Source organism: Haliaeetus albicilla, chromosome 2 (assembly GCF_947461875.1).
Source record: "Haliaeetus albicilla chromosome 2, bHalAlb1.1, whole genome shotgun sequence".
NCBI classification, from domain to species: Eukaryota; Metazoa; Chordata; class Aves; order Accipitriformes; family Accipitridae; genus Haliaeetus; species Haliaeetus albicilla.
The window spans coordinates 69676904-69703267 of NC_091484.1; the positions used below are offsets into that span (position 1 = coordinate 69676904).

The window sequence follows — 26364 nt, forward strand, 5'->3', positions numbered from 1 at the left end:
GACGTTGCTTTACCCTTCTTAGAATGCAAGTTTCTATTTCTTCATTTTGAATGTCTAAGTTTTAATAAATCATGAAGTTTTGAAAAAGTAGAAATAAAAATGATTAAAAATAAAAAATATTTTTTGGATATTTTAAAAAGGTTGGTTTGTTCCAACTCAGAGTGAAAATAAATTGAACAACATATTTCTGCGTAGCACTTGATATTCTAGATCTTACTATAGATCTTAACTATACTTCTTTGGGCTTACTCCTGTATAACAAAACCTTCCAAAAAAATGTCTGTTTCTCTGACATCTGTTTCTTACAAAGGAGAAAAATGTGAATCTCCATCATTTCTCTAAGGTGTGCTCTGTCTGTAAATGTTCCTCATATGGTAGTTTTGTATCATGAGTCATATCAAAGGAATAAGCATGATAGCTTTTGTTTCATTGTTAAAGAACAGCATTTCTTTGTTATTCTGAACCATCATACATATCTCAAATAAAAATACTTTCCTGCCCACTACCTCCAGAATGTTGGTTTGACAGTCTTGTATATATCCAACATTTATTATTTCAGCTACTAAATGGGATGAAGAACTAATCATCTAAATTAGTTACTCAAGAAAAATCTTTTCCTCCCATTTGCAGCTTGCATGTATCTCTGAATTCCATAGGAATATGCGATGCAGTCCAACGTAAGAGTGGTATTTAAGTTTTTCTCAGAACCTGTTTCAGCAAAGGACATTCATAGCCACAGAAATCACTGCATTTTTGACAACTGCTTTAAGTTCAGCCTGATACTACATCCTTTGCTAAACTGGGGGCTAGCAAGGTGGATCTGTTATTTATTTCCCTACACTCACTGTAACTATCCTTGCTTTAATCTTTCAGAATGGATTATTTAGTGTTCTTCGGTAAAAATCAAAATGTGAAGACTACTTGGAAGCTACCACTGCACACTACCGTAACGTCCTATTGCATCTTCATTCTTTCATTGCTTGTATTTGCTAAAATGCCCTGGCTTCTGGCTTATTTCCAGGTGCAGTTCAAGGTGCTGGTTTTGACCAAAAAAACCTTTAGCAGTTGGTTTCTGGGGATTTGCTAGAAAAACTTTTTGCTAAATGGCAAGATCTTGAAGGGAATGTCTATTAAGTGAAAAACCCTCAACTTATAACTTGCTTCCCCTGAGCACTCATTCACTTACTTGGAATATTCAATTTGTCATTTGTTTGTCAGGCTTTCACATGGCTGCTGGACTAAAGAAGAGAAGTTTTGTGTTTCACTGGATAGAAAGGATAGGCGATCTAAAGTTTTGAATGCATTTTTTAATGGTTCCTGCATACACTCACATAGGATGAAAAGCCACTACATAGCAAAATGCAGGAGTTAAATAAAAAATTAAAGCAGAAAATAATAGGTGAGACCATGTCTGACATATATCCAGGATAATCAAAGTTTTATTTGCAAGAAAAACACTGGGATGACTGCACACACAGAAGGATGTAATAATCTATGTTTATTGTCAGCTTATGTTAAAGTTGGGATAAATATCACTGGGATCTTTTGGTCTGTGATACTGAAAAGGAGTAAGGGATACTTTATTTGTATATTTTGGACAGCATATAATGATGATGATGATGAGTATGATGATGATGATGATAAATGAAAAGAGCAAGGCAGCACTGACAATATGATGGAGGAAAGGGTAGGCTCTTACTGAAGGTTCATATTACTAAGAAATGCCCAGAGAGTAATAGAAGTCTGTTCAAAAGCTTTCTGTCTCAAAATCTAAAATGCCTGGTTTTAAATCTCTTCTTAGAAAACTTCATTGTACTCGGAACTACATCCATCTGAACCTGTTCCTCTCGTTCATTCTAAGAGCAATCTCTGTTTTAGTCAAGGATGATACTCTCTATTCCAGCTCCAACACAGCTCACTGTCCGGAGGATCAAACCTCATGGGTAATAAACCTCATTTGCTAGCTGGTATAATACTATTGTGTCACTGAATATTCCTCCCTCTTCCTTTTAAATATTTAGGAATACCAGACTGTCAGTGTAGACAGGTAGAGAATATCATGACTAGCAAAATGGTCTATTAGAAGTAGCCAGAGAAAAAAGGTTGCAGCACAAGTAAGAGAAGTTAATGTTGTTTTGCATGTCCATGAAGGCACAACATGTCATCTGCCAAAACAGATCATGACCAGCTATAGCTCAGAATAAATATGGCCACAGCATTAATCAGCTGGGAGAGTTTAAGACAAACAGGAGTGCCATCAGGTGGGAACGATTAAAGGCAGATCATCTAGAAATGTTCCAGCAGCTTTATCAGGGGTCCAGGAATTGGACAGGTATCAATGGAGGGAGGGAAATGAGGCAGGGAATTAAATATTTGCAGGAGTTGTCTTTATTAACTCCTCTGTACTTTCTGGCTATGACAGAAGTGTCATCTGCATTCTTGGCAAGCTGATATGCTTCCTGAATTTTCATGCACAGGAGTTAAAAAAATCTCAAGTCTTGCTGTTAAAAGGCTGACCGCTGTATGGTATTCCCTGTTGTCTGCTTCTGTTGTTTCAGTCAAAAGTGCTGCAGAAGAACCCTACAAATATTGCTGAATACCTTCTGAATTTAATTTACTACAGTTTAAGCTTGTGAGAAAAAAAAATGGAAGGAAGATACTTTTATATTGATGAAGCCCTATTGTCCCAAAGCATAAAGTTCTTAGCAGTGACTACCAAGCTGTATGTATGAATTTGTAATCTGAGATATTTCTAATGAGGATAAATAGGCTCTGAGTTAGTAGACCCAAAGTAGGCAAAGTAGTTAGTAGGCAGACTGACAGGGGTAATCAAAAGTTCTTAAGTCCTTGAAAGATTAGTCAATGGACTCTCAAAATACTACTTGATTTCTGCAATTTCTTTTATTCTGCACTTGTTCTTAGCTGCAAAGCCTCATACTTTCATATTTGAACATGTCCGGTTTTGTGGACTGTTGAGTAATTTCTGTTGCATTATATGTGGGATGACCTGACACCAGCATGGCAAGGCTGTTTTGTCTTGCATTGGCTGGATGCTACCTTTCTTACGTAACAGCATGTGGGGTTTGCCCCTTTTGTCACACATGTGTGATGTTCCACAGTTCTGCTGCACTCACAGAAGTCTAAAAGCACACAATTCGAAATGCAGTGTAAGTAGGTCCTGGATCTTAATGACACACAAGCATAATTTTGGCTAACTCTTTACTGACAGATACCTTTGCTCTTCAGCAGCTGGTAATACACCTGATATAGGATTAGCTGCAGGAGGAAGGGCAGATATTTTGATGCGAGGTTCTGATACATAAATTGAGAATATAATGCAGGAGAGTATTGGAATTTAAAAGAGATTACAAAAATTTTAGACTTTGACTGCTAATCTGGTTGTAAGTAGTCATAAGCATAAAAGCAAATTTCAGCTTGCATTTTGAAATGTTTAATTTTCTCCATGTTAAATTTTCTGGCCCATTACTGGTCTGCAATTGATATTCCTTCAGTGGATACAAAGTCCAGAGGTAAAATTAGTCTTACCAACGAGATGACTGAATTAAGCTGTTTCTCTGGGCTTCTGTCTTTCTTACTGAACAGTTTACCTAATCTGCTTTAAGACTTTCTCTGGACATGCCTGCCTCTCTTCATGAGCTGTATAAGGAGCTAGTTGGCTAGTACATGGCTAGCTTTCACCAGAAACCTTACTTGTAGGCAGCTAAAGTTAGTTGAAATGAATTCAAGCCTTTGGGCTCTTACTTAGTTGTCTATATAGGCATGTACACAGGCATAAATATAGGCATGTATATTACTTGGGATGCGCTGAGATATCTGAGACACCGCAAGGGACTGATGGATACAAAGAAGTATCTCTAGGAGGTCTGTGCCTTTCTGGCTTAGCAGCTGGTGACTGTGGTCCCTGAGGGCATCTCACTTCATCATAGACAACTATGTTTAGACAGAGGAACCAGTCTCTAAATGAGTAAGTTACCTACTTAGGTATTTGGTGTACTTGGAAATTTAACAGAAACAGTGGAGGTATGAAGAGTATTTAAAATGGGGAATGGAGTAAAGCAGGCCATATTTAGTCCATTTTGTTTAGTCTGTTACATTCACCATATCATCACATTTCTCAGCTCAGTCTCAGCAGAAACATTTTTATGTTCAATTCTCATATCCCAGATTCCTGCTGGGAAGTACCAAAGTAACAGCAGCCAGCACTGTGAAACAGCAGCAGCACAGACATCTGAAAATTAATTCTGAAGAGCAGCACACAGACTATAAGTATATTGGGACTTCATTTTATGACACATGCTTATGTATTTTGTTAATTAAGAAACACTAAAGCATTTTCTAAAGGGAAAAAATAATTTTTAAAAGTCCAGTCAACTTTTTCTTCTAACTCTGCTTAGAGTATTTATCATGTAAAGTTTTATTTTTCACTCCTGTTTAGCCTTGAAAAATTCATAAAGCAGTTACTTTGTTAATTTTTACAATGTTAGGAAGCCAGCTGGGATTTTAGTATATTTATTAGCCACCTAGTAGATGGTCATTTAATCTAATAGCCATTCATTAACTAACTATTGCAAATGTGTGCATTGATTGATAACCACCACCTTTTACAATATTTATGCTATGAAGTTTTCAAAATTTCTGAGTGAATTTGCTATGAGAGCCATCTAAATAATTATTTGTAATTAATTTTCTTTTTATGTATACAGTAACATTTACAATGTCTCAATTTGCTTGACTGAAAAAAAAAATTCTACTGGACCTGGATTACTAGTATTACATGCAGAGTTAAGACATACAGGATATATTAATAACAGAATAATACAGCATTTTTCCTGCAACAACTTTGATCCCTGTTCTTATATTTCAGGTGGGCTGCAAGGCTATTTTGGTGTTTTTTCACTATGGTGTTATGGCAAACTTTTACTGGCTCTTAGTTGAAGGACTTTACCTCCACATCCTCCTTGTGCTAATATTCTCCCCCAACAGACACTTCACAATCTACCTGCTGATTGGATGGGGTAAGAACTTCAACATCTTCCAATAATATTCTTTTTTCTGTATGTATGTATTAGTCAGGTTCAGTATTTCATACCAAGGCAGTCACGCTGTTTCTGTTGGATGACTCCTCAGACTCACTAGTTCCTCAATTCAGGTCCAGCATAGGTTACAGCCGCTGTACCATGGGAGAGAGCAGGCACAAAACTGCTAAAGTATAACTGCTAGCTTGCTCCTTGGCATGGCTCTGACCTGTGCCAATCTGCACAACGCCCAGGGGTTGTTCAGGATATAGGATGGTTCAAGGACTGCCACCGCAAAACATATGATTCATGCTGTCCTAATTTGGGAGGAAAAAGAAAGTTTAGCTGCACAGCCACAGGCTATGCTATGTTATTTGCCTTTTTGAAAAGCCCAATAATATTGTCTGTCTGGTTTTAAATACATTAATTCCTTTCATTTCCAGAAAGTACAATGATATTTATATGGAGCACTTTAAAGCTTCCAGTAATAGGTGGTCATAAAACATTTAGGTATTGCTGGGAAATGGGAACAAACCAGTGTGTGGGAATGGTTCCTTATGAAATGATTTACACTTTGGTTTTATATTGTAGTCCTTGGAAGTGCATTGGGAATGCATTACATATATCTGTCTCCCTCCCTGTAGGTCACTCTGACAGCTTGGAAAAAACTAATAAAGGCATGTTCTTTGTGTTAGTTATTATGGCTGCATTTTTTAAGAAATAAATCCACTTCCCTGCGGTCCCTACATTGCTTACATCATATAGCTCATCAGATGGGCCTCTCCCTCCATTCACTAAACTGTTTGTTTACTCTATGCTGTATATTTGGGGAATAATTGGTAACTAGCAGGCTGAACAACTTTTTGTGTGTGTGTGTGTGTGGACTTACATTTTTGTGATCATCCTCTAAACCTCTTTGGGATTTTTCAGGAATTCCTACCATATTCATTATTACGTGGACAGTGACAAGGATCATCTTAGAGGACACTGGGTAAGTGTGTCGGGGAGAGAAAGCTTAAAGCCTTCAACTGTGCCAGTACAATCCTTGCCTTGGATATGGTGGTGTTCACACAAAGGCAGTTTGCTGTTCTGAAGGGGATGAGCACAGGACTGAAATTTCAGATATGGCAATAAAGGGACAGGTGTTTAGGAGCTCTTCATCATGCTGTTTATGCTTACTGTTTATTTGAAAAACTCTAAGGGCAGGAGAGGACAGGAAATAGGTTATGACTAACATTACCCCTTGAGACCCACATTTAGCACTGCCTGCTTTGGAAGTCAAAATAACACTTAAAATGGCAGTGGGGGGTCCTTGGGTTCAGTGCTGCAATACAGTGCAAGTAAGATGCTGGGCATTCTAATTTGCTAACTAGCAACTCAAAAGATTGAAATCTAGATAACTTTGGGTATATCTAAGTTACATTCCCAGAAGTGAAGCAATCTGATGTAAACATATGTAAGATGCATGTAGTCAGGTAAAACTATTGCTAACTAGAGCTACGCCTGGCTCCTGGCATGGAAAGGGGAACTGAGATAAGAATTTTGTAGGAAGATCAGACTTGCTGCTCCTGCTGGCCCCAGGGAGTGGTAGAGCATTCCTAGCTAGTGGGACAAACAGTTTTCAGAGTCTTTTTTTTCAACCTGACTAATATTTTTCAATCAATTCTGTAATTAAACTGAAAAATCATGTCCTACATAATTTCTAAGTTTTCTTTGCAAGACCACTAACATGTAAACCGAAGGCTAACTACTTTTTCCTTTGTCATTATGATCACAGTTAGAGGAACTCTGAAGGGTATTGCCCTTGCTTAAGATTAATCTTTCAGACCACTTATTCTCAGAGTATTTGGACCAAAAGTGCTGAGCCCACAGTAAACCCAAATTTTCAGTTTTTCAGACAAGTTTCAGGTTCAGTTTCCCATTTTCCTAAACCAATTCTAGCCCGTGTGTAACCTAAATATCCCACAAGGAATTATGTCATTTCAGTCGTATCTGTCAGTTGCTTTAGATCTTCCTGCTACCCAGAGGCTGGTGCTTATTGGAGAAACTAAGCGCTTATTGGAAAAGTGTCCTTACACAAAGTGAAACTAAGCTTGGTTTCCCTAAAGGCCAATGTCCTCCATGATGTCTAATTACAGTCTAGTGTGCCTGATGTTTTAGCTGATTTGAATATGCATATTAGAACTAGGGAAGTAAAATTAAAAGCAGAAAAAGATTGAATGCCAAATTCGAGGCTAGAATTTGAGGTATTATTTTAGTGTGCTTTGACTTGTATATAAGAAATACTTCTCCTCATAGGTCTTGCTTGCCAGATGATATTAATGTCAACATCATTTTCCCTCTTTTTTTTTTTATAGTTGCTGGGATACAAATGAGCATGGTGGTCCCTGGTGGGTTATACGAATACCAATTTTAATTTCTATTATAGTAAGTAAACTTTGAAGCATGAATTATAGATCAGTTCAGCATTGTGCAGTGCACATAGCCATTATTCTTTACTGCTAGTTACAGATAGGCAAGAATTCTGTTTTAATGAAAAGAAATTGCACTGTAGGAGAAATGTTAAACAGATGCCAAGGCCATTAAAATTTGTTGCCTTCAAAATTTATCTGCCTCCTATTAAATGAGCAGTTGGTTTTGTTTGTATGTTGTTCTTTCTTTCTTTAACATCTTTCCTGTTTATGAGCCTGGGGGAAGCAAGAATCTAATTACACTTTTCAATGAATTGCAGATTTGATTTCTGCGTGTAAATAGATAGCCCTGCAATTGAGACTCTGATATTATTGCAGCTATAAAAATCTATGGCTGTGTATATCTTTCTTTAATTGGTAGCCGACTGAAATATATATTGAACATGAATTATTTGCAAAAGAATACCATTTGAGAATGTTTCATGGGGCTTTTCCTGTGTGGAACTCATTAGAATTACTGAAGTAGCATAATAAAATTCTGGTTCACTGTGATGATTGTGTAATTAACTTTGGGCATAATATACTATGGTTATGTGTCCATTTCTGAAAACAGTCACAATGCAAATTAATACATTTCAGATACACTTGCTTTATTTTTAACGTTTTAGTCAGAAAAATTAGGGCATTATTAGATTGCACAAGATTTCAAGAGTCCACATGATGCTTGGGCTTGCCTTTCAATCTGTGCCTGCTGAAAATCATTCTGAGAGAACTTCTTATCATCTTCATCAGAGTGAATTATACAGCGTTTAAAGAGAAAGCAGAGTGTGAAATGACATAAGGTAAGGACTCACAGAAAAGATGTTTTATGATATGAAGAAGTGGACACGCAACAGAACTACAGCATAAAGAGAATATGTGTACCTCAAAGGAGCTGGAGAATGGGGGATGGTCCAGAGTGAAAAAATATGCTGAAAGATAAAAGCAAAACAAACCACCTGGTGTTTACAGAAAGATGAAATTCTGTTGTCTGGATGTTCAATTTAAACACCCACCTTGTAGACAGCTGAGACTTCATGTGCCAGAAAGCAGAGCTTCTCCAAAGAAGTCCTAGACCAGGAAATGGAAGTTATCCAAGTGCTCATTGGCATACTTTGATTGCACCTGGATCTTAGCAAAGACTGGGAAATGGTTGTGAGTTAAGAAAATGGAGTACTGGTCAGTCAGCAAGTATATCATAAAACACAGAATCACTGTTTGAAGCAAAGGAGCAGTCGTTCTCCTTTTTTTTTTTAATGGTTCTGTTACTAATTTGATACAAAGTGATTGTAAGACACAGGGAACCATTTTGCAAATGACCTTTTTTGGCTTGCCAGGTGCATATGTTTAGGATCTGCTGCCTCCTTCCAGATATGTTTCTTCTCTTAAACAACACATTTTAGGGATGTAAGCAACTAAAGGTGGCCAAGTGATTCTGCAGTGTGTATTGTGTGAAGCCACTTACTTCTCCAATTAGATGATTCTTCAGCTGTTTGATCAACTACATTTTGCATTTGGGAAGTTAAGCTGTGAAACGAGTTATAAAAGCAGTGATACCCACCCTCTCCTGCTGGATAAGTAACGTATCTTGTTGGAGCATCGAGCTACCAGCACATTCATTGTGGCAGCTACGATGCTATGCAAACTTACTACTGTGCAAAGTAGAGCGTGCATACACAGAGCAAGAGGAGCTGATGAAATGTCATGTAAAATTGGTAATTGATGAGTGAAAACCACTACATCCATGAGAACATAATTTTCAATATACATGCACCATGATAAGCCTCAACATTTCCTGTTAACTTCTAGAAAAAATAGAATTTGAAGATTCAAATCTTTGAGTAATGAGGTCAATGCTGCCTGCCATTCAACAAAGAAAATAGAGCATTGCAAGTTCTTTGGATAGGTCTTGTGAGAGAGTTATGATATTTCTCAATAAAGTATGGTGTACTTACATCATACTCACACAGTGCCTTCAGTCTGCTTGAGAATGTAGGAAGACTGGAAGACTCACAGAGATTGGTGACAAGGATGACCAGCAATAACAAATGGCTTCAGTAGTAGGAAGGACATCTGTGTAAGTACCAAATGAGGTGAACACAGGAAAACTCTGAAAGAAGCTGAATTTCAGGAAAATAAAGGAGAGCAGAACACATAAGCTGAGAACTCTCACTGACTGTCTTATGTAGTGGCACGAAGGAAGCCCAGAGTATGGCTGATATTGAAAATCTTTAAGAGGAGGAGGAGGTGTGAAGAAAAGAAGAGTAGAAGAGTCTGATTGTGAGAATGTTGCCATGAATATGCTTTTGAAAGACAGAGGAAATCAAGCAAAGGTTTTGAGGAGCAATGGTTTAACTGCATTAGATTTAGCAGGAAGTCTGCTCAGTCTTCATGCCGTATTCACTCTCTTCCATTGAGTTCTGTGTTAACTCCAAACTTTTTCACTGCTTAGAAGATTATACTTTCTATAAGGTTATTATCCAACAGTAAACAGTATTGTGAGAGTAAGTTCTGAAGTCACTTCTCAAAATGGGAATGGCTTCAGTTAATTCAGTGTGTCAGAAACATTCCCTGGCATCTCCTTCTGACAATTTTGGCTTGAGAAAAGTTATTTGGCAGGCTTCCACACTTCATGCTGTACAAATTTCAGAGTTATTTAATTGGGGGTGACTATTCCAAAGAGTTAATGTGGTGTTACCCATATTCCCTATTTAGCAGATGTCTCCACAGCTGCCTTCTCCATACTTCCACTTGCATAAACTGCTCTCAGTTGGGAAGGAGTGGTGTTCAGGTGGAGACAGTACTTCTGTCACATCAAAGTAACAGAAATGTTCATCTTGTTATCTCACATTGCAGGTAGTGTAAGGAACTGAACAGCAAGAAAGAAACAACATGAAGACAGTTTAAATGATACATGCTCAGGCAACATGTTTAGACTCAAAAACTTATTGTCAGAAGAAGTCAACCAGTAGAAACGAGTACCAGCAGCATCTTGCTGTTACTCCACTAAAGAGGCATCATTTGTCATCACTTTCTTGCAGTTTCTCTGCATTCACATTAGTTTCTCATGTTCCTGTTCTTGGATGTTCATTGAACAGTATACATACTCTGGTTTATTTAAAGACATTATGCCCAAACAATTTTATGGGACTGAAAAGCTACAATACTAAAAGTAAAATTCCAGGGCAGTACTTGTTTCATATTTTATTGAAACATGCTATTCTAAATCAGATATATACTTTAAAGGATTTTAACAAATGATCAATTCAATAATAATCTTAGAGAAATTCATTTGCTCCACTGTAGTAAGTCAGTGGCAGTTGCCACCTTTAGATCTTAATACCCAGTTTCAGCTGGCTGGATTTACAAGTTCAGTAGTGCCAAGGAGTGTTACAAACTCCAGACAAGAATGTATGGTTTTCATTAACCCAAGATTGTGCTTAAAGATAGAAAGGTGTGTGTTTGAAAACAGACATAAAAGTAATACATGAATGTCAGTCACGAATGTCAGTCACCTGAGTGTAGTTTTGCAGGTGGTTTGATGCTTCAGAAACCAAATGAATGACAGTTTATTCTGTTACAGTAGAAACTAGGGGTGCCTGTGAAGAACAAGAAATTATTCTGCCAGTCCCTTTGCAAATACAAACTAAAGATTTTTCCTTCTCCTATTTTGTGGCTAACAAATACACAATGAAATGGAAGCTGTCTCCTTGTCCACTAATACCGGCTTCAGTGCCTATGGCAAACTAAATGTGTATCCCTTGGTTTGTACACTCTGCTGTGGTAAGTCTGTAGTTACAGTCAGTAATAACAGGCTTCTGCCTGTTACTTTATAGGAGACTTGCATGAAGAAAAACTTCTAAGTCATCATCTGCCTGAAAAATGTATGTTAAATTCAGTAAAGGCCTATATTTTTTTTAACATTTCTTTTTTATTCTTCTTTTTTCAAAAATATTAGATATAATTTGCCTAATTTTTTACTTAATCCCTGTCAGTTTCTGTCACTTTCCTTCACCTGTCATTTCAAACAAAATATTAAATACAGAGAGGCATGTAGTTGCTATGATCATGGTTTATTTATTAACATCACAAATTGTACTGGGTATGTCAGAGAAGACACAGAAATTCATTGAACTTGGAAAAGCATACAGCCAAATTGTTAAGAATGGAAAAAGAAGAGTTACAGCAACACAGCAAGGCAGAGACTGAAGATTTATAGCCGTGAGGAAGGCACTCTGGTTGTGTACCCGACCTCCTGATTTTGGCCTTTCGGATGGCATTAGTTAAAAACAATAAAACGCTCATTTTCACAGTGATAGAAATTTTTCTCCAGGTTGATTTCATCTAAAATGTGTGCATTTCATGCAGCTGTTTATGTAGCTGTAGCTGTAGATTTTAGCTCACATTGTTGCCGTGAAGGTGTGGATTCCAAGTGTTCCCTCACTTTAGTACGGGCATGCTATATTTAGTGTGCAGTTTTCTAGACCGCGCCAAACAGTCTGACGCCAGAAGGGCTGGTGAACACAAGATGTCAAAAACCAAGGATGAAGAAATAATGGGAGTGAGACTTAGGATCTACTGAGTTTTATACTTCAATTGCTAGGTTGATCGGGGTCTGATCATAACTTTTTTTTATGCAAGTGCCTTTATATGAAATAATACTACTGTTCTATCTCAGAGGGCTGTCACAAGAATTAAAGTGCAAGGATTCAGTTCCTTCAGTGATAATGTCTGCATCACTACCCAAGACAGATACTTGTGAGAGGCCCTTTCTATGCTTGATTAGAGTGGACAGATCACCTGTGCAAAAATCTTCTCTTCCCCTAATTCAGACAGAAAATATTAAAAGTCAAGGCGAGAGGCAAGAGAGGGTCAAAACTGTGTATGGGACTCACATTTTCCTTTGGGCTTCCAGTCATGAATCCACATGATGATTTAGGACAATGCTTGATTACACCAAATCACATCCAATGTCCTATCCTGCTAGGAAGCCTGTCTTCAGCTGAGATTTTGGAAGGAGGGCATTTCTGACAACTGGCAGCTTCAGAGACTTTTGCCAGCCAGACTAGAACTGGTGGCCATGCAGAGGTGCGCTGGACGTAACAAACCTAGCGAGGTAGAAAACAGACAATAGGTTTTACAGTGTAGGGCTGGATGTGTTCTGGCAGGAGGTACACAGCACCCACTGCTGAGTTGATTTGTCTGACTTGATAAGCATTTCTTTGTGCTCCATACTGAGTGGAGAAGTCAGAAATCACCATTATATTTGTTTTCTTTGCAGGTGAATTTTATACTTTTCATTAGTATTATAAGAATTTTACTGCAGAAGTTAAGATCTCCAGATGTTGGAGGAAATGACCAGTCACAGTACAAGTGAGTCATATATTTAGATATTTAATATGCAGAACCAAAATAATGTCTGTAAGATTTCCTCTGCTGAAACCTGCTACCAACAATTGCTGTGATACCATAGTTACATTTAATTCAGAAGTACTTTTAGATATGGTTTAACAAAGATCTTATCACTATGCTGAAATAGAGTTGAACATAATTTTTTTTGTCAGACAGAAAACTCAATAAAAAATAATGCATTTCATAAAGAACAACAAGCTATTCTTGAATTTGAGTTTAATCCATGAATTAATATGCTGATACAAAAAATATGGGGAGTAATATCTTTCTTTTAATGTATAAATATTTCATTTCAACATAACAAAGGTTTCAAGATCAAAACACTTTGTGTCAACCTCCTTAAAAACATTTTCTTCTAATTTTTCATTTCTAAAATACTTTTTGTTGTAATATTTACATATATTTTAAGAACTGAAAGAAGTTCTGTTGTTCCCAAAAAGTAAAAAATGAAATATAAAGTTTTATGTTGATTTAAAATAGCATCTTTATTTTTCTAGAGGAAAACAAGTGTTTCTGATTTAGACAAACTTCATTTCTGTTTAGGCCTTCTTCTTTTGTGTTTTGGTTTGAACATCGAATCCTAACATCCATTGTTTCCACAGCTTTAGAATCAAGGAATGTTGGGGGCAACTTAAATACATTGCTAAAATTGGATTTGTTCTTTATTATATTGCCGTATCAGTTATTGTTTCTTGTAATAGCTGCTGAATACTGTAATCCAGAATCAAGGGTCTGTTGTAGTAGGTCTTATTTTAAAGCCCAGATATAGACACTGAGTTTGACACTTCAGGATGTTAATATGATATTTCAGTGACAAAAACTAGCACGAACACTGAAAATTCAGAACAATGCAAGTGGTCTTTGAACATGTGCTCCTGGATAACTCCTTTTGTTCATTTAAAAATTACTGAATTCCTGTCCTAAAAGCAGATAAAACATGGTGTGCTAAAGTAAAGCATATCTTTAAAGCCAAGAGAACTAGGACCTTCTGTCTTTTGTAAACAAGGTGACACATTTGATGCAAAAAGTGGAAAATTCTGATGTGCCACGGAAAAGGTGACACAACTAGATTGACATAAGGTTTTGCTTCATAGAGCTGCAAGGGTCTTTTTTTGTGTTTGCTGCTTGAATTAACTAAACAGGTAGGAGAACCAAACCAACCTGGGTGAAATTATGCAGTTGCCACATTATTATTTAGCACAATGACTGGCCTATGGGCAGGAAATCCCCTCAAGTTTACTTCTTGTGACAGGAACTTTTCTTAGTTTCCGTGTGGTATTTTATGTATTTTATGAGAATGAGGCATTCCCTTCCTATCAATCCCATCATTTTTCACAGCTTACTGTAGCGCTTCATAGTATAAAATGTTCATTAATAGCAACCTTTTCCTTCATTATTCAGCTCTGTGAATTCTTTGCTTTTAGCATTTGATTACCTGATTAAGTTTGGACTGGATGGTCTTTAGCCAATACCCATGGGAACAGTAGATTAACCTCCTCAAGAAATACCACATCTACAGAGCAAATTAAAGGTCTGGAAGGCTTGTTTTTCAAAATGCAAATGTATTTTCTAAAATACAGAGAAGAATAAAGCTATTTTGTCTGTCCTTTTCCTTCACTAAAATGTAAGTGCAGTATAGAGAAAGTAACATCTGCTAGACAAAAATTATTAAAACAAGCATGGAGTGAAAGTGAAATAGGAGTCTAAAATGAATAATACTCATGCAAGTCACCATTTTTCTTCCCTCCCTCTGTCCCACTTGCTTGTACCTGGTTCCATCCTTTTTGCTGCTGATTTTACTTCGGCAGTGGGTAAGGTTAAATTCAAATAAAATCAGTTTTCTGTTTCACTTGGGAAACCAGGAAATTTGCTGCCATCGTTATCTCCTGCAGTTGTAAATTAATTTCTTCTGCTAAGGAAATACTATTTGTCCAGTTTACTGGTATCACCTTTAGATATGAGTGGTTTACTATTCTTGAGAGACTTTGCTGTCAGAACTGATTATTTCCACATAAACAGATGCAGCTTCTGGGACATTATGAACAAAGGAAGGCCATGAAGACTGACACAGAAAAAATAAAACTGCTTGAAATACCTTGACTTTTCTGTTAAAATAGGTGAATTCACAACAGCATCCTTTCATTGTTGAATCAAGTTACATTCATCAAGACAGTGATGAATTATGGGACTCAACATTATCACTTCTTGAATTTTATCTGATACCAGACATCCATAATCATGCATGACTAGCCCTGTATAATATATAAAACTGATGTTATTAGAGTGAAATAAGTGACAGATAAGGGATAATTAGCAATTCATCATTTCAGTGGTTTCGCAGGCAGTTTGTCAGAGCTGCTCTTCCTTAATAATTAAAATTTCTCCTTCCTTCACTTCAGTAGTGTCTTGTGCTAAAATGTAATTGACAACATTAAAAATTAGTTAATGGTATATGCTTAATACCATCAGTATAGTTATGAGATTTTAGTATTTGAGGGTGAATCTGAAATTGCTTATGAAAATCTCACAGTTGAAATTATGCTGGATTACATTTCCTAGGTACTGTTTGCATACTATGCATGTGCAATGTACAGGGTAACCATACAGTTGCAAATTTAAAGGAAATTAACATCAATTCATTTCAAAAGAGGGATTTTACCTTCCATACAAGAGGATCTGTCAGTGTGACTTTTCAGGAAGGCATTATTCCTTTCCACTCTGAAGCCTTTATGCCAGGGAAAAAATACCTTGAGAGATCTGATGGCAGCTCATGACACTTTGTCGAATGGGGTCCGGTGGAGTAAGACAGTAAGACCCCACCCTCAAACTGTGCCATGAAACCAGGATGGGAACTGGATGTGTGTCAAAGAGACACAGCAGTGGGCAGGTCCCACACCCTGCTGCTGTCCAGAGGGCAACTGGAAAAGGGTCTTTTGGTTTAGAGAGGCCATGCAGCCTTTTACCAGCTTTTGGAAGAATGCGACATCAGCAAGATCAAGTATTACATGGAATTGCACACCTTAATTTATGAGGTTACTATGTGCCTAATATCATAGCAAGACTGAAAGGAAAACAATTTGCAATAGATGTCTCTTGATAAGACTGTTTATAAATCTGAAGTCATATGATGTTTATGTAAATGACATTGCATCAGGTTCTTATCTTAGTAAAACAAGAGCTTATCATTAAACTCCAGCTTTTTCTCTTTTATTTACCCAGGAGACTTGCAAAATCCACATTGTTGCTTATTCCACTATTTGGAGTTCACTATACAGTGTTTGCTCTCTTTCCTGACCGCAGTTCCCATACTTATAAAATAATCTTTGAGTTGTGTTTGGGATCTTTTCAGGTAAATTTTAAAGTTTTTATTCAAAAGAAGTTTTATTGGCCTAGGTTGGTGCTGCCTACTAACTAAGGAATATTGTCTCTTTCCAGGGGTTGATTGTTGCAGTCCTGTATTGTTTTTTGAACAGTGAAGTAAGTCTCACCTTTCCTACTGAGGATGTTAAATATTGTTTTCAGCAAATGTATAAGTGCCCTTATAATTCCACTCTGAAACATGAAGCTATTTTAGAAGATGTTTGCATTCCTATTTATAAAATATATATGTGGCAGTTTCTATGCAACAGGAGAAATCAGTGTATTTGGGTGAAGAGTTAAGACCTGTTTGAAATCTAATACCTTGCAAACCAAGATGTTAGTAAGTGTGTCTTCTGTTACTTAATGTGATCTAATTCTAGCTCTGTTAGAAGCAATGTGGATTGTGCAAGTGAGGTGCAACAGGTCTCGAAATGTATCCAAAACTTGAAACACCATTTAGTAAGTATTTAGGGGTAATCTTCTGACAGAATCTAACCCCTAGAACAGCAGCAGATTTTCAGGAATGCTCAGCATGTAGCAGCTTTCCTAATCTCAACTGAAGAAGATGCAAGGAATTCCTTTTGATGTCAGCCATTTTTTCGAGGTAGAATATACATTAAACAGCATGCAGAGTCTGACAGGAGGAATCTGTCTGAAGAAGACACCTGCTTGCACAGGGAATTGACATTCAGGTCTCCTGAGTGCTATTCTGGTCTTTGATATTCATGAGATGCCTGATTTTGGGCTATCATTTGATTCTATGCTTTAAGTATGTGTGATTAATAGCTAGATACCAAAAGCTAATGTTGCAGCACAAGTGATACAAAATTGATTTTGAAAGAGGCCTCGGGGCATCTCCTTACAGACAGTGCAGACCCAGTCTTTGCCTCAGTTTTGTAATCTTTGTAAAAACTGATTTGATACTCTAGAGGGAAGGGATGCCATGCAGAGGGACCCTTGACAGGCTTTGAGGAGTGGGCCCATGCAAACCTCATGAGGTTCAACAAGGCGAAGTGCAAGGTCCTGCACCTGTGCTGGGGCAATCCCCAATACCAATACAGACTGGGGGATGAATGGATTGAGAGCAGCCCTGCAGAGAAGGACTTGGGGATACTAGGGGATGAAAAACCGGACATGAGCCGGCAACGTGTGCTTGCAGCTGAGAAAGCCAATTGTATCCTGCATCAAAAGATGCATGGCCACTAGGTCGAGAGAGGTGATTGTCCACAGTACAAGAGTGACATGGACCTGTTAGAGTGAGTCCACAGGAGGGCCACAAAAATTATCAGAGAGCTGGAACACCTCTCTTATGAAGACAGGCTGAGAGAGTTGGGATTGTTCAGCCTGTAGAAGAGAAGGCTCCAGGGACACCTTATAGCAGCCTTCCCGTACCTAAAAGGGACCTACAAGAAAGCTAGAGAGGGACTCTTTACAAGGGCATGTAGTGATGGGACAAGGGAAAATGGCTTTAAACTGAAAGACGGTAGATTTAGATTGCATGTAAGGAAGAAATTTTTTCTGTGAAGGTGGTGAGGCACTGAAAGAGGTTGCCCAGAGAGGTTGTGGATGCCCCATCCCTGGCAGTGTTCAAGGCCAGGTTGGATGGGGCTTTGAGCAACCTGGTCTAGTGGAAGGTGTCTCTGCCTGTGGCAGGGAAGTTGGACTAAATGGTCTTTAAAAGTCCCTACCAACCCAAACCATTCTATGACTCTATTCCTAGAGGTCCCCATCTGACAGCAAATAAATGCAGAAAAGTTCCTCACATAAAAGAACATTTTCAGCTCATCATCTGCATTTTGTTTTTAACACAGGTGCAAGGGGAGCTGAAAAGAAAATGGCGGAGTTTGTGCTGGAAGCAGACAGCAGGCAGAGATTATGGACTCCACAGCTCTTCGATTTCTCGAAATGGATCAGAAAGCATTTCTCATCTCCACCAGAATTCAAGGGCTCAGTCATTTATGCAGACAGAGACCACCATGATATAAATCAGCTAGGTTCCCCCAAAACATGAAAAACTGTGGGATATATCATTCATTATGCAGCTTGATGTGATATTTTATAAAATGTACAGTTTAGTGCTTTGCTTTTCTACATGTTGGTATTTGGGAAATTGGTTTGTGCAGCCAACCAGTTAGTAGCAGAAACACCTGCCCCGTGGATGCTTTCTGGGTTTTTTTAATGGTATTCATATTAATTCTGATGTTCTCTTGCTGTTTACTAGCTGTAACTATTCAAAAACTCATTTACTGTAATGGTCCCTTTACCCTCCGACACGTCTACAAGATAGATGTATGGTATCCTGTTCAATGCAGACTGCTTTGGTACATATTGAAAAGGTTAAGATGGGAAGCAAGAAAATTTCTCACACTTTATTTATACTTAAGGAAACATTTCTTTCCTTAAGGATTAGGAAATTCTTTCCTAATTATGGAAAATAAAATAAAGAAATGTAAGGCTATAATTAACCGCACTGGGAGTTTAGTGTGCTAATCCAGGAAATCATTAACGTTATTTATACAGAGGGAAAAAAGGTAGTACTTCTCAGCTCATTGTATACATTTCAAAGATTACTTTCTACACAGTTTGATCCCAATCCTGTTCTTCCTTTCAAAAGTGCCTGGTTTTATGTTTACGTGCAGAAAGTAGGGCTACCTTTGCACTCCATACAGAAAAGGCTGCTGTACTAGTTTTGATTAAAACAGCATTTGCCAGTAGTGCTATTGTAGTCACCAGTTATTCTCTTCTGTTTAAAATTAGAGATTTGTGTTGATCTTTTATTAAACAATTTTCTGAAGAGGTGCTTTTTTGCTAGAGCAGTCTGGCATAGGATAAACAGCCTTGGATAGCATATTACCCATAGAAAATATCATTTTTATATAATATTTTCATTGAAATATGTCTCTAGAACTACATAGTTGGCAGCTAAAACAAGGAATATTGCAATAAAGTTACAACTACCATTTAAGGAATAATGTAAATTCTTTTAACTTAATTCTATTCTGTAGCTATCATCTGAGCTGATTTAAAATTTACTCCTGACCATGACTCCAGCAAAAATAATTGGACAGAATCCCTAAAAATTACCATAAAAGGCATAAATAGAAGGAATTCTCAACAGCGCCAAGCCTCTTATGTAGAAACTTTGTAAAAAAAAAATGACATAGAACTGACAGATTCTTATAAATACACACAGAACATTTGCACTCTTTAAAAGAAATAAACCCAATGATGTTTACTTCCCATGTCATGTTTAATCATGTCCACTCTAAATAGCAAGTGGGAATAATATATATTTGCATGAGTACCTCTGATCCATAAAAGCAATTGCCCTGGTATTTCAGATAACAGATTGTATGGAGCTAGCAGAACCTAAGGTCCATAACATTGCCAGGGAAAGGGAAGAACAGCAGCAAGGGCATGTCTTGGCAGGCATACATGTACATTCTTGAAAATATTACCAGTACTGGGAATGTTGTTGACAGCCATCAAAGTGTCCATACACCTCTTGGTTTGATTTAATTTAGCTATTTATCAGTCAAACACAATTTATTTTAATGGGATTACCCTGGAGTGATGCAAAGTTATGTCAAACCAAAGACAGAAAAGGCTCTGTGGTTCACCTAAGTACTGCAGAACAGGTACCTGTGAGTGTTACATGACACCGACCTTTACAGAGTAGGAATCATTTGAGTTAAACAATAATCACTTGATGAATTTTTACTTTGCCAAATTTTACTTTAAAAAAGCTATTGATCACCTTCAGTCATTCAGGGTGTTTTCTGCTCTCACTTGGTGAAGTAATTATGAGATTCTGGAGTGAAGTAGGCTACCCAATGACAGGCCCATAGGGTCTAAAGATAACAGCCCTACACATGTATTTAAACCAAATATATTCCCAAAGGCTTTAGACTCGGAAACCCCTGCTAAACTTTATTATTATTCCTGGCTTTCTGAACAACCTTATCAACAAACTCAACTGCAAATATGTGAAGACACATTGGAGCTTTGGGGGCTGCTTCTATACCTAAATAAATTTAGGCTTCTTTGTCTGAAGTGGCATTGGGACTGCTCAGTTCCCTGAGATGTGACTTTCAGGATGTACTTTTTTCCCAAACTTTCTAGGATAGAACAAGCATTCAAGCATACTCATCTTTATGTTCAAAGGAGGTTCTTTGAGTGAGTTGACACACAAACAGAATGATGGTATAGAAATAGAGATGTCAAGCAATCAGTTCCATCAGTCTGTTCTGCATGATGCATCACGAGTTATACATGTTTATAATTCATTGTATCCTAGAGAAAACTATCTTTGTTCTAATTAGGTGAGCATGGAGAAAATCTGCATTTTAATGATTTCTGAATTATAAAACAGAAAAGCTTAAATAAGAAAATACATTTTAAGTTGCAATGAAACAGCATAGTTTCCTTTAACAGGGCGCAGATGCATTTGGACTTGATTCTACTTTTCATATAGGGAGTAATGCCATATGAGACAATGAAGTTGCACCAGTGGGAGAACATAGATGGTATCACTAGGTTTGTAAAGGACTATGTGGGCATGCAAAGAATGGCATACAAGGGAGAGAGGTGCTGCATATATTTTTCTTTCAAACCAGTGAAAAATGCAGTACTTTGTAGAACCTTATCCCTCTATTAAAAATCATAGAAGCTAAATACAGAAAATATGTTTTCTGTGAGATGGTTTAACATCCTAATGCCTTGTGCAAGCATTTCATATCAGTAAAGGCCCAGAGGGCACTGTGCTCACTTGTTTCCACTCCCAGAAAATTATGATTTCTAAATAATTTTATGGAAAGTTACAGCATCAACCCCATCATCACCTGTTTGACTTTCAGCTGCCTTTTCACGTACCGATACGCATCATATTAAAATGTATATAAATGCTGCAGAACAGTTTGACAAATCTAGTGCTTGATCAATGTTTTGCATCTTTACAACACCCAGAAACAAGGTAGTTTCTCATGGCTTTGTCTTTCATTGCATTTAGCACAGGGGGGTGGAGTTAAATGCTCCTGCTCTGTGCAGTGGTGACTCTGAGTCAAAAGAACAATGCAAGAAAACATCATTTGGTCACCTGTCATCCCTAAACCTAGTTCTCACTCAGTCCTAGCAGCATCAGGGGAGGAGGTAGAGGCAGCAAGAGGAGCATATGCTTTCCCAGCACGGCCTTGTCACATAGTGCTCCTCCCTTTCTTTATTCCTTTACTGCCTTTCTCCCTTTGGTTGCATCAGGGTCCAAACTGAGTTGTAAAGTCTTCAGAGCAGGAAACTGTCTTTTTGTCCCCACTGAAAAGCCAGTAGCGCATCATGTAAAGCTACTGCACAAGAATGGTAATACAATTCACTCATATTGTGGTTACTTGTTGTACTTTACTTTCCTCGGAGCTGCCAGGGCAGCACTATTCATTCTGAGTGATTTTTATCAGCATTACCTTCTGCTGATGCCTGAGGGACACCGTGGCAGATTACTCCCGTTACTAACCATGATCAAAATTTAAATATATAGCGAGTGTTGACTTAAATTTTTCTCTGCAGAGTCGATTTCAGCTAGGTGCTCAATAAACTCAGGTGAAATTCATCTGCCCTAGTTTCAGTATCTAAAAGCTGGATGTCTGTGTCTAAGCTAAAGACTCTTTTTAAGTGCCTTCCATAGTCATCATAGAGAAATAGGCACTAGTTGAAGATGATTCATCCCATGTTCAGCTGGGCACCCAAAGTAGGTAAGCTGAATCACCTTCTTCTCTATACTTACTATAAAATGAGTCCAGGGTAGCTGGCTAGTACTTAGATTTCTCACTCTACATCTAAAATTAGGTAAAATGAATCTCTCCAGAAGAGGCCATTCAGTTATCTGGCTAATATTACCCAGTTACTCCTTTGTAAGCCAAGTAACTTGGGCTGGCCAAAGTTACCCTGCAAGAAATGTGCAGGGTGATTCAAAAGTTCAGGCAATTGAGGATCCCTCAGTTCATTTGGTAGAGTGTCTCTGTGACTGACTGCCTTCCATGATAAAGCCAATAGCCTTATGTCCTGTTTTGATTTGCCTGGCTTCAGCTTTCAACAATTGTTTCTTGTTTTGGGTTAGGTGTTTGGCTTTTTGTCTTTTGTAGAGGGGTCAAACACTAAAACAAAGTGCTTTAGACTACCAGAAATTTTCTTTATGATGTGAAGTCTCTTCAAAATCACTCCTTAAATCCTGTCTTGATTTCCTTTCTGAGAAACTGAACATCAAATATTTCATATTCTGACAGTGAGGCATTTTTTTCAAATACTCTTCCTGATTCTCTTCTGTGCCCCATTCCATTCATAATAGCTTCGGCCAAGAGAAGCAAAGAAAATATTGCAGTATCTCCTCTTCCAGGAGTGCACACACCATTGACCGTATTTCTCACTCCCACTTGCAGCTCACCTGGTCATACCTTTGAAATCTTTGACTTTACATAGTCATTTTAACTGACCAGGAACTGGCTAGTGACATGCAATGAGATTATTGCTGGCATGTTTTTTGCTATGTAAATTAGTACCTTTTTAAAATATATTGGCCTTGGTGTCTGGGTCAAGTGCATTAATGTGCTTTTCAAAATAACCTTAGACATATGGAGAGCACCCTTTTAGCCACTGAAAGCAGTGCTGGCTTTCATGCAATTTTAAGAATTTGACATGTATTTAAGTAGTCCATGCACTGCATGCTGGAGTGCATGAGAGCCCAACAGATTGCACCTAAATGGCCTGGTGATGGGTGATGCAGGGAGCCAGCTGAGGAATTACCCAGTTTAAGCATACGTTGGAATCGTACTGTAGGAGCAATAACTAATTGGTGGCAAAAAGCACTACGAAAAGCCTTCTCAGTCAGGTTGGAGGCAGCCTGCCCCACTCTGTAGCATCTGCTTCATGGCCTGATGCACCCCAGACAGGCTTCCCTCTGCCTTCAACATGATGAAGGGGAAAGCAACACGTATAGACCCTTAGCGAACCAGTGAATCTGTCAGGGATGGCTCTATGAAATAAGGCATTGCCAAGTGCAAGTGTCACGCTCCATGCGGAAGGACTAAGATGAGTCATTTGCATTATTTGTCTCCTATTTTTGTGAGTTCTAAAAAACATCTTCTGTTGACTGTGAATTTGTCCATTTCAGCAAAGCAATTGTGAATAAAGTCCAAATTCACTTTACACAGCATTTTTTCAGACATCTCTAATGAAAAATCAAGCATTAAATGCATCTGATAAAAAGGAAGAACCGACAAGTAACCTGTAGAGAAAGCTGCTATGTATATAAGGGTTATTGTCCAAGCAATTACTGTCTCTGCATAGTGATACAGGAAATACTTTTACTAACAAAAGTACCTTCATGTTACCATGAGTGCCTGTATAAGCTGTGGGCTGTCAGTACTACCCTGACATAACCAAATAGCAGAGGTTAGTATGCAGTGCTATTCTGTTGATAAATAAATAAATAATGTGTTCTAACATGTATGTTACGAGAGTACATCAGGATAACGTTTAAAAGGAGCATTCTGTGATATGGTTTAACCACACTGTGGTGAACCTGGTTCTGCCCAATGATAAGAGTATGTAGTTAAATCTAAGTCAGTAACATTTCCATTGTCAGCTAAACCAGTGACTGAAATGTCCCAACCCCCTTTATTCCCCAAAGCACTCTAATAAGTTTATGATAACCTGCAGCTGTTATTTCCTGGCACATTAGTATGATTATTGCTTTGAAATTCTCTTTTGTCATCTTTCTCAGTAACTTTTTATCTGTCAAGTACAGTAAAATTTAAAGATGATGTAAATGAATGTGATTATTTTTTACAAAATGTACAGACTATGATGTTGTATAGATAATGGGTGTAAATAGATCTCCTTTTCATACTGTAATTCACTATACTTCTGGTTTTGCTCTTCCGTTCTTTTCTGGTTTCAGTTTTTAATGTCACATACCTAACGCCTTCTCTGAGATATGTTATGTATAAAGCTGTGAACAAATAAGCGTTTACATCTTTATGCTATTAGAGATAATAGTAGTTAATAACACCATAATGGACTGAAGAGGAATCAGAGAATAAAAAATTTAAAAGTTTTGCAGAGAAATTCTGTTATTTATGTTTAAAAAAAATGTGTAAAATGATGCAGTTTTCTTACTGATTCAGTGGGTCAGGGCTATACTGTAGGATGTGGCTAAGTTAATATTTCATTTTTTAATTCAACAGCTGTAAGACACACATGTCAAAGAAAACCAGCCCCTACATGAGATAATCCACTGAGGAATACGTAGTTTATGCAACCTAGATGTGCTTACAGGGGTATGAGAATAGCACACACATAGAGCAGACCCAGGTGTATGTCAACACCTCCATGGCCAGCAGCTATTTTTGACTTACTATGTTTTGCTTAAATTCATTGTCCAGGGATCTGTCGGAAGTACAGTGTAATGGAGCTAGAACAAAGGAAAGCTATGAAATCTTTTCTGTAGAGGGAACACCATATATCATGAATTTCTTCCCTAAAAGATCTGCATCTATTCATATATCTGTAATGTATCTTTTTTAGAAAATCTGATGCACTCATAAACCAGATTTTCAAAACTGAAAATGGTCCTCCTGCTTTGGCAGCTCAGGGCTCCTCAACAATGCAATAAAAACTGAATTGTATTGCACAGAAAGCGAAAGTTCAAGGCTGCTCCTGCCATGGGAATGGGCCCAGGGCAGAGACACACTGGGGCGAGACTGGTAGTGGTGTGGTGCTGGTGGGGCCAGCGAGGGAAGCGAGCACACGTGGAGGAGAGGTGGCACCTCATGGGGCAGCGTACCTCCCCTAGCAGCAACACGGAGCGGGGACAAAGGGTGGACTGCTGTTTTGCTGTCTCTCATGGACCAGAGGAGCTGTCCCCCGCTGTGTGCATCTATATGTATCACAGAAGCTACATTACCAAGAGGTGTCTTCTGACTCTTTGAGAGACCTGAGCTCATCCTCTCCCACCTTATGTGTGTGCCTATATGAGCTGCATATCGGCCTAAACCCTTTTCCAGTCAATTACATGACTGCAAAGCACTTCAGTGTCCTTGCCCACATGCATGCCCTCTCTCCTCCATTGCTAATTGGGTGGCCCCACAACCAGATCACCTTGACATCTGCAGGTGAGCTGCTTTAGGGCTGATGAGCCTGAACGTGGAGGAGAGCCAGGCTGCAGGTGAGCAGGGGCACTGGCAATGGGACCAATTCCCATCAGTGCTGGCAACAGTGCTGGCAGGTTTCCATGGCAAGTCTGAGTCCTGTCAAATGCAAAAAATGGATCCCTTAAAAAACTTCTGGATAATTTTAACACTATCAAAGCTGACAGACTCCTGTAGCTAGAGAAACGTCTGTCCCTAGAATAAAAGCAAAAGCCAGTGTATTGGGGAGGGGAGAGAGTAGGGGAGCCTGCACTCAGGAAGCAGCTTAGAGAAGCAAACGCTTCTATTGTAACTTCTGCATGGTTATGCTAGGCAGTATTGGCTGCAGGAGTCTCTTAGCTCGTAACCACTGGCCCACAGGCAGGCTTGAATACAGCACAAAGCTCCCAGTCTTCTCTGATTGTACCAAAGAGCTTCTAACTGGGATATTTGAAAAGGTAAAGGAGATTAGTGCCTGGGATGGTGAAAGAGTCAGAAAGACTGGCTGCCTTCCCCTCCTCTTTGAAAGAGAGCTGAACCAAAGAACTATAGCAGACAGCAAAAGAAAAGGGGGAGTGTGTGTGTTTATGTATGTGAGTGTGTAAATTTGGGTGTGGACTGTAGAATGAGGTTGCTTTTATAGGACATGTTGCTTTCCCTTGGCAGTGCGTAAACAATCTAGCTCCCAATTCCAGTTCCATTTGGTTGTACCCAGACAGAGGTCGGCCCTTAGCCGGCAGAGTGACAGTCTAAAAGGGGATTTACACAGACCACGAGGAGGAACTGGGTGCTGGAGGAACCGAGAGCCTGTGTGCAGGAAAAGCAGCAATCTCCACTGCAAGCTGCAGTCTGCTGTGGAAAGGCAGAGCCTCTGTGTAGCCTCCCTGCAACACTGCGTTGTCAGTGGCGTTTGGGGGTTGACTTACTGCAGTG

The 26364-nt window shown here is 38.5% G+C and overlaps 1 protein-coding gene across 1 annotated transcript in view; it reads left to right on the forward strand.

Moving 5' to 3' along the window:
• Nucleotides 1-24370, forward strand: part of VIPR2 (vasoactive intestinal peptide receptor 2) — a 65159-nt gene extending 40789 nt beyond the window's left edge. The window contains exons 6-13 of the mRNA XM_069778174.1: nucleotides 1802-1943; nucleotides 4886-5036; nucleotides 5967-6027; nucleotides 7394-7463; nucleotides 12768-12859; nucleotides 16118-16247; nucleotides 16334-16375; nucleotides 18070-24370. Of these exons, the coding sequence (XP_069634275.1) occupies nucleotides 1802-1943; nucleotides 4886-5036; nucleotides 5967-6027; nucleotides 7394-7463; nucleotides 12768-12859; nucleotides 16118-16247; nucleotides 16334-16375; nucleotides 18070-18243 (862 nt within the window). The 3' untranslated portion in view covers nucleotides 18244-24370. The remainder of the gene's footprint in view (nucleotides 1-1801; nucleotides 1944-4885; nucleotides 5037-5966; nucleotides 6028-7393; nucleotides 7464-12767; nucleotides 12860-16117; nucleotides 16248-16333; nucleotides 16376-18069) is intronic.
• Nucleotides 24371-26364: the final 1994 nt, after the last annotated feature.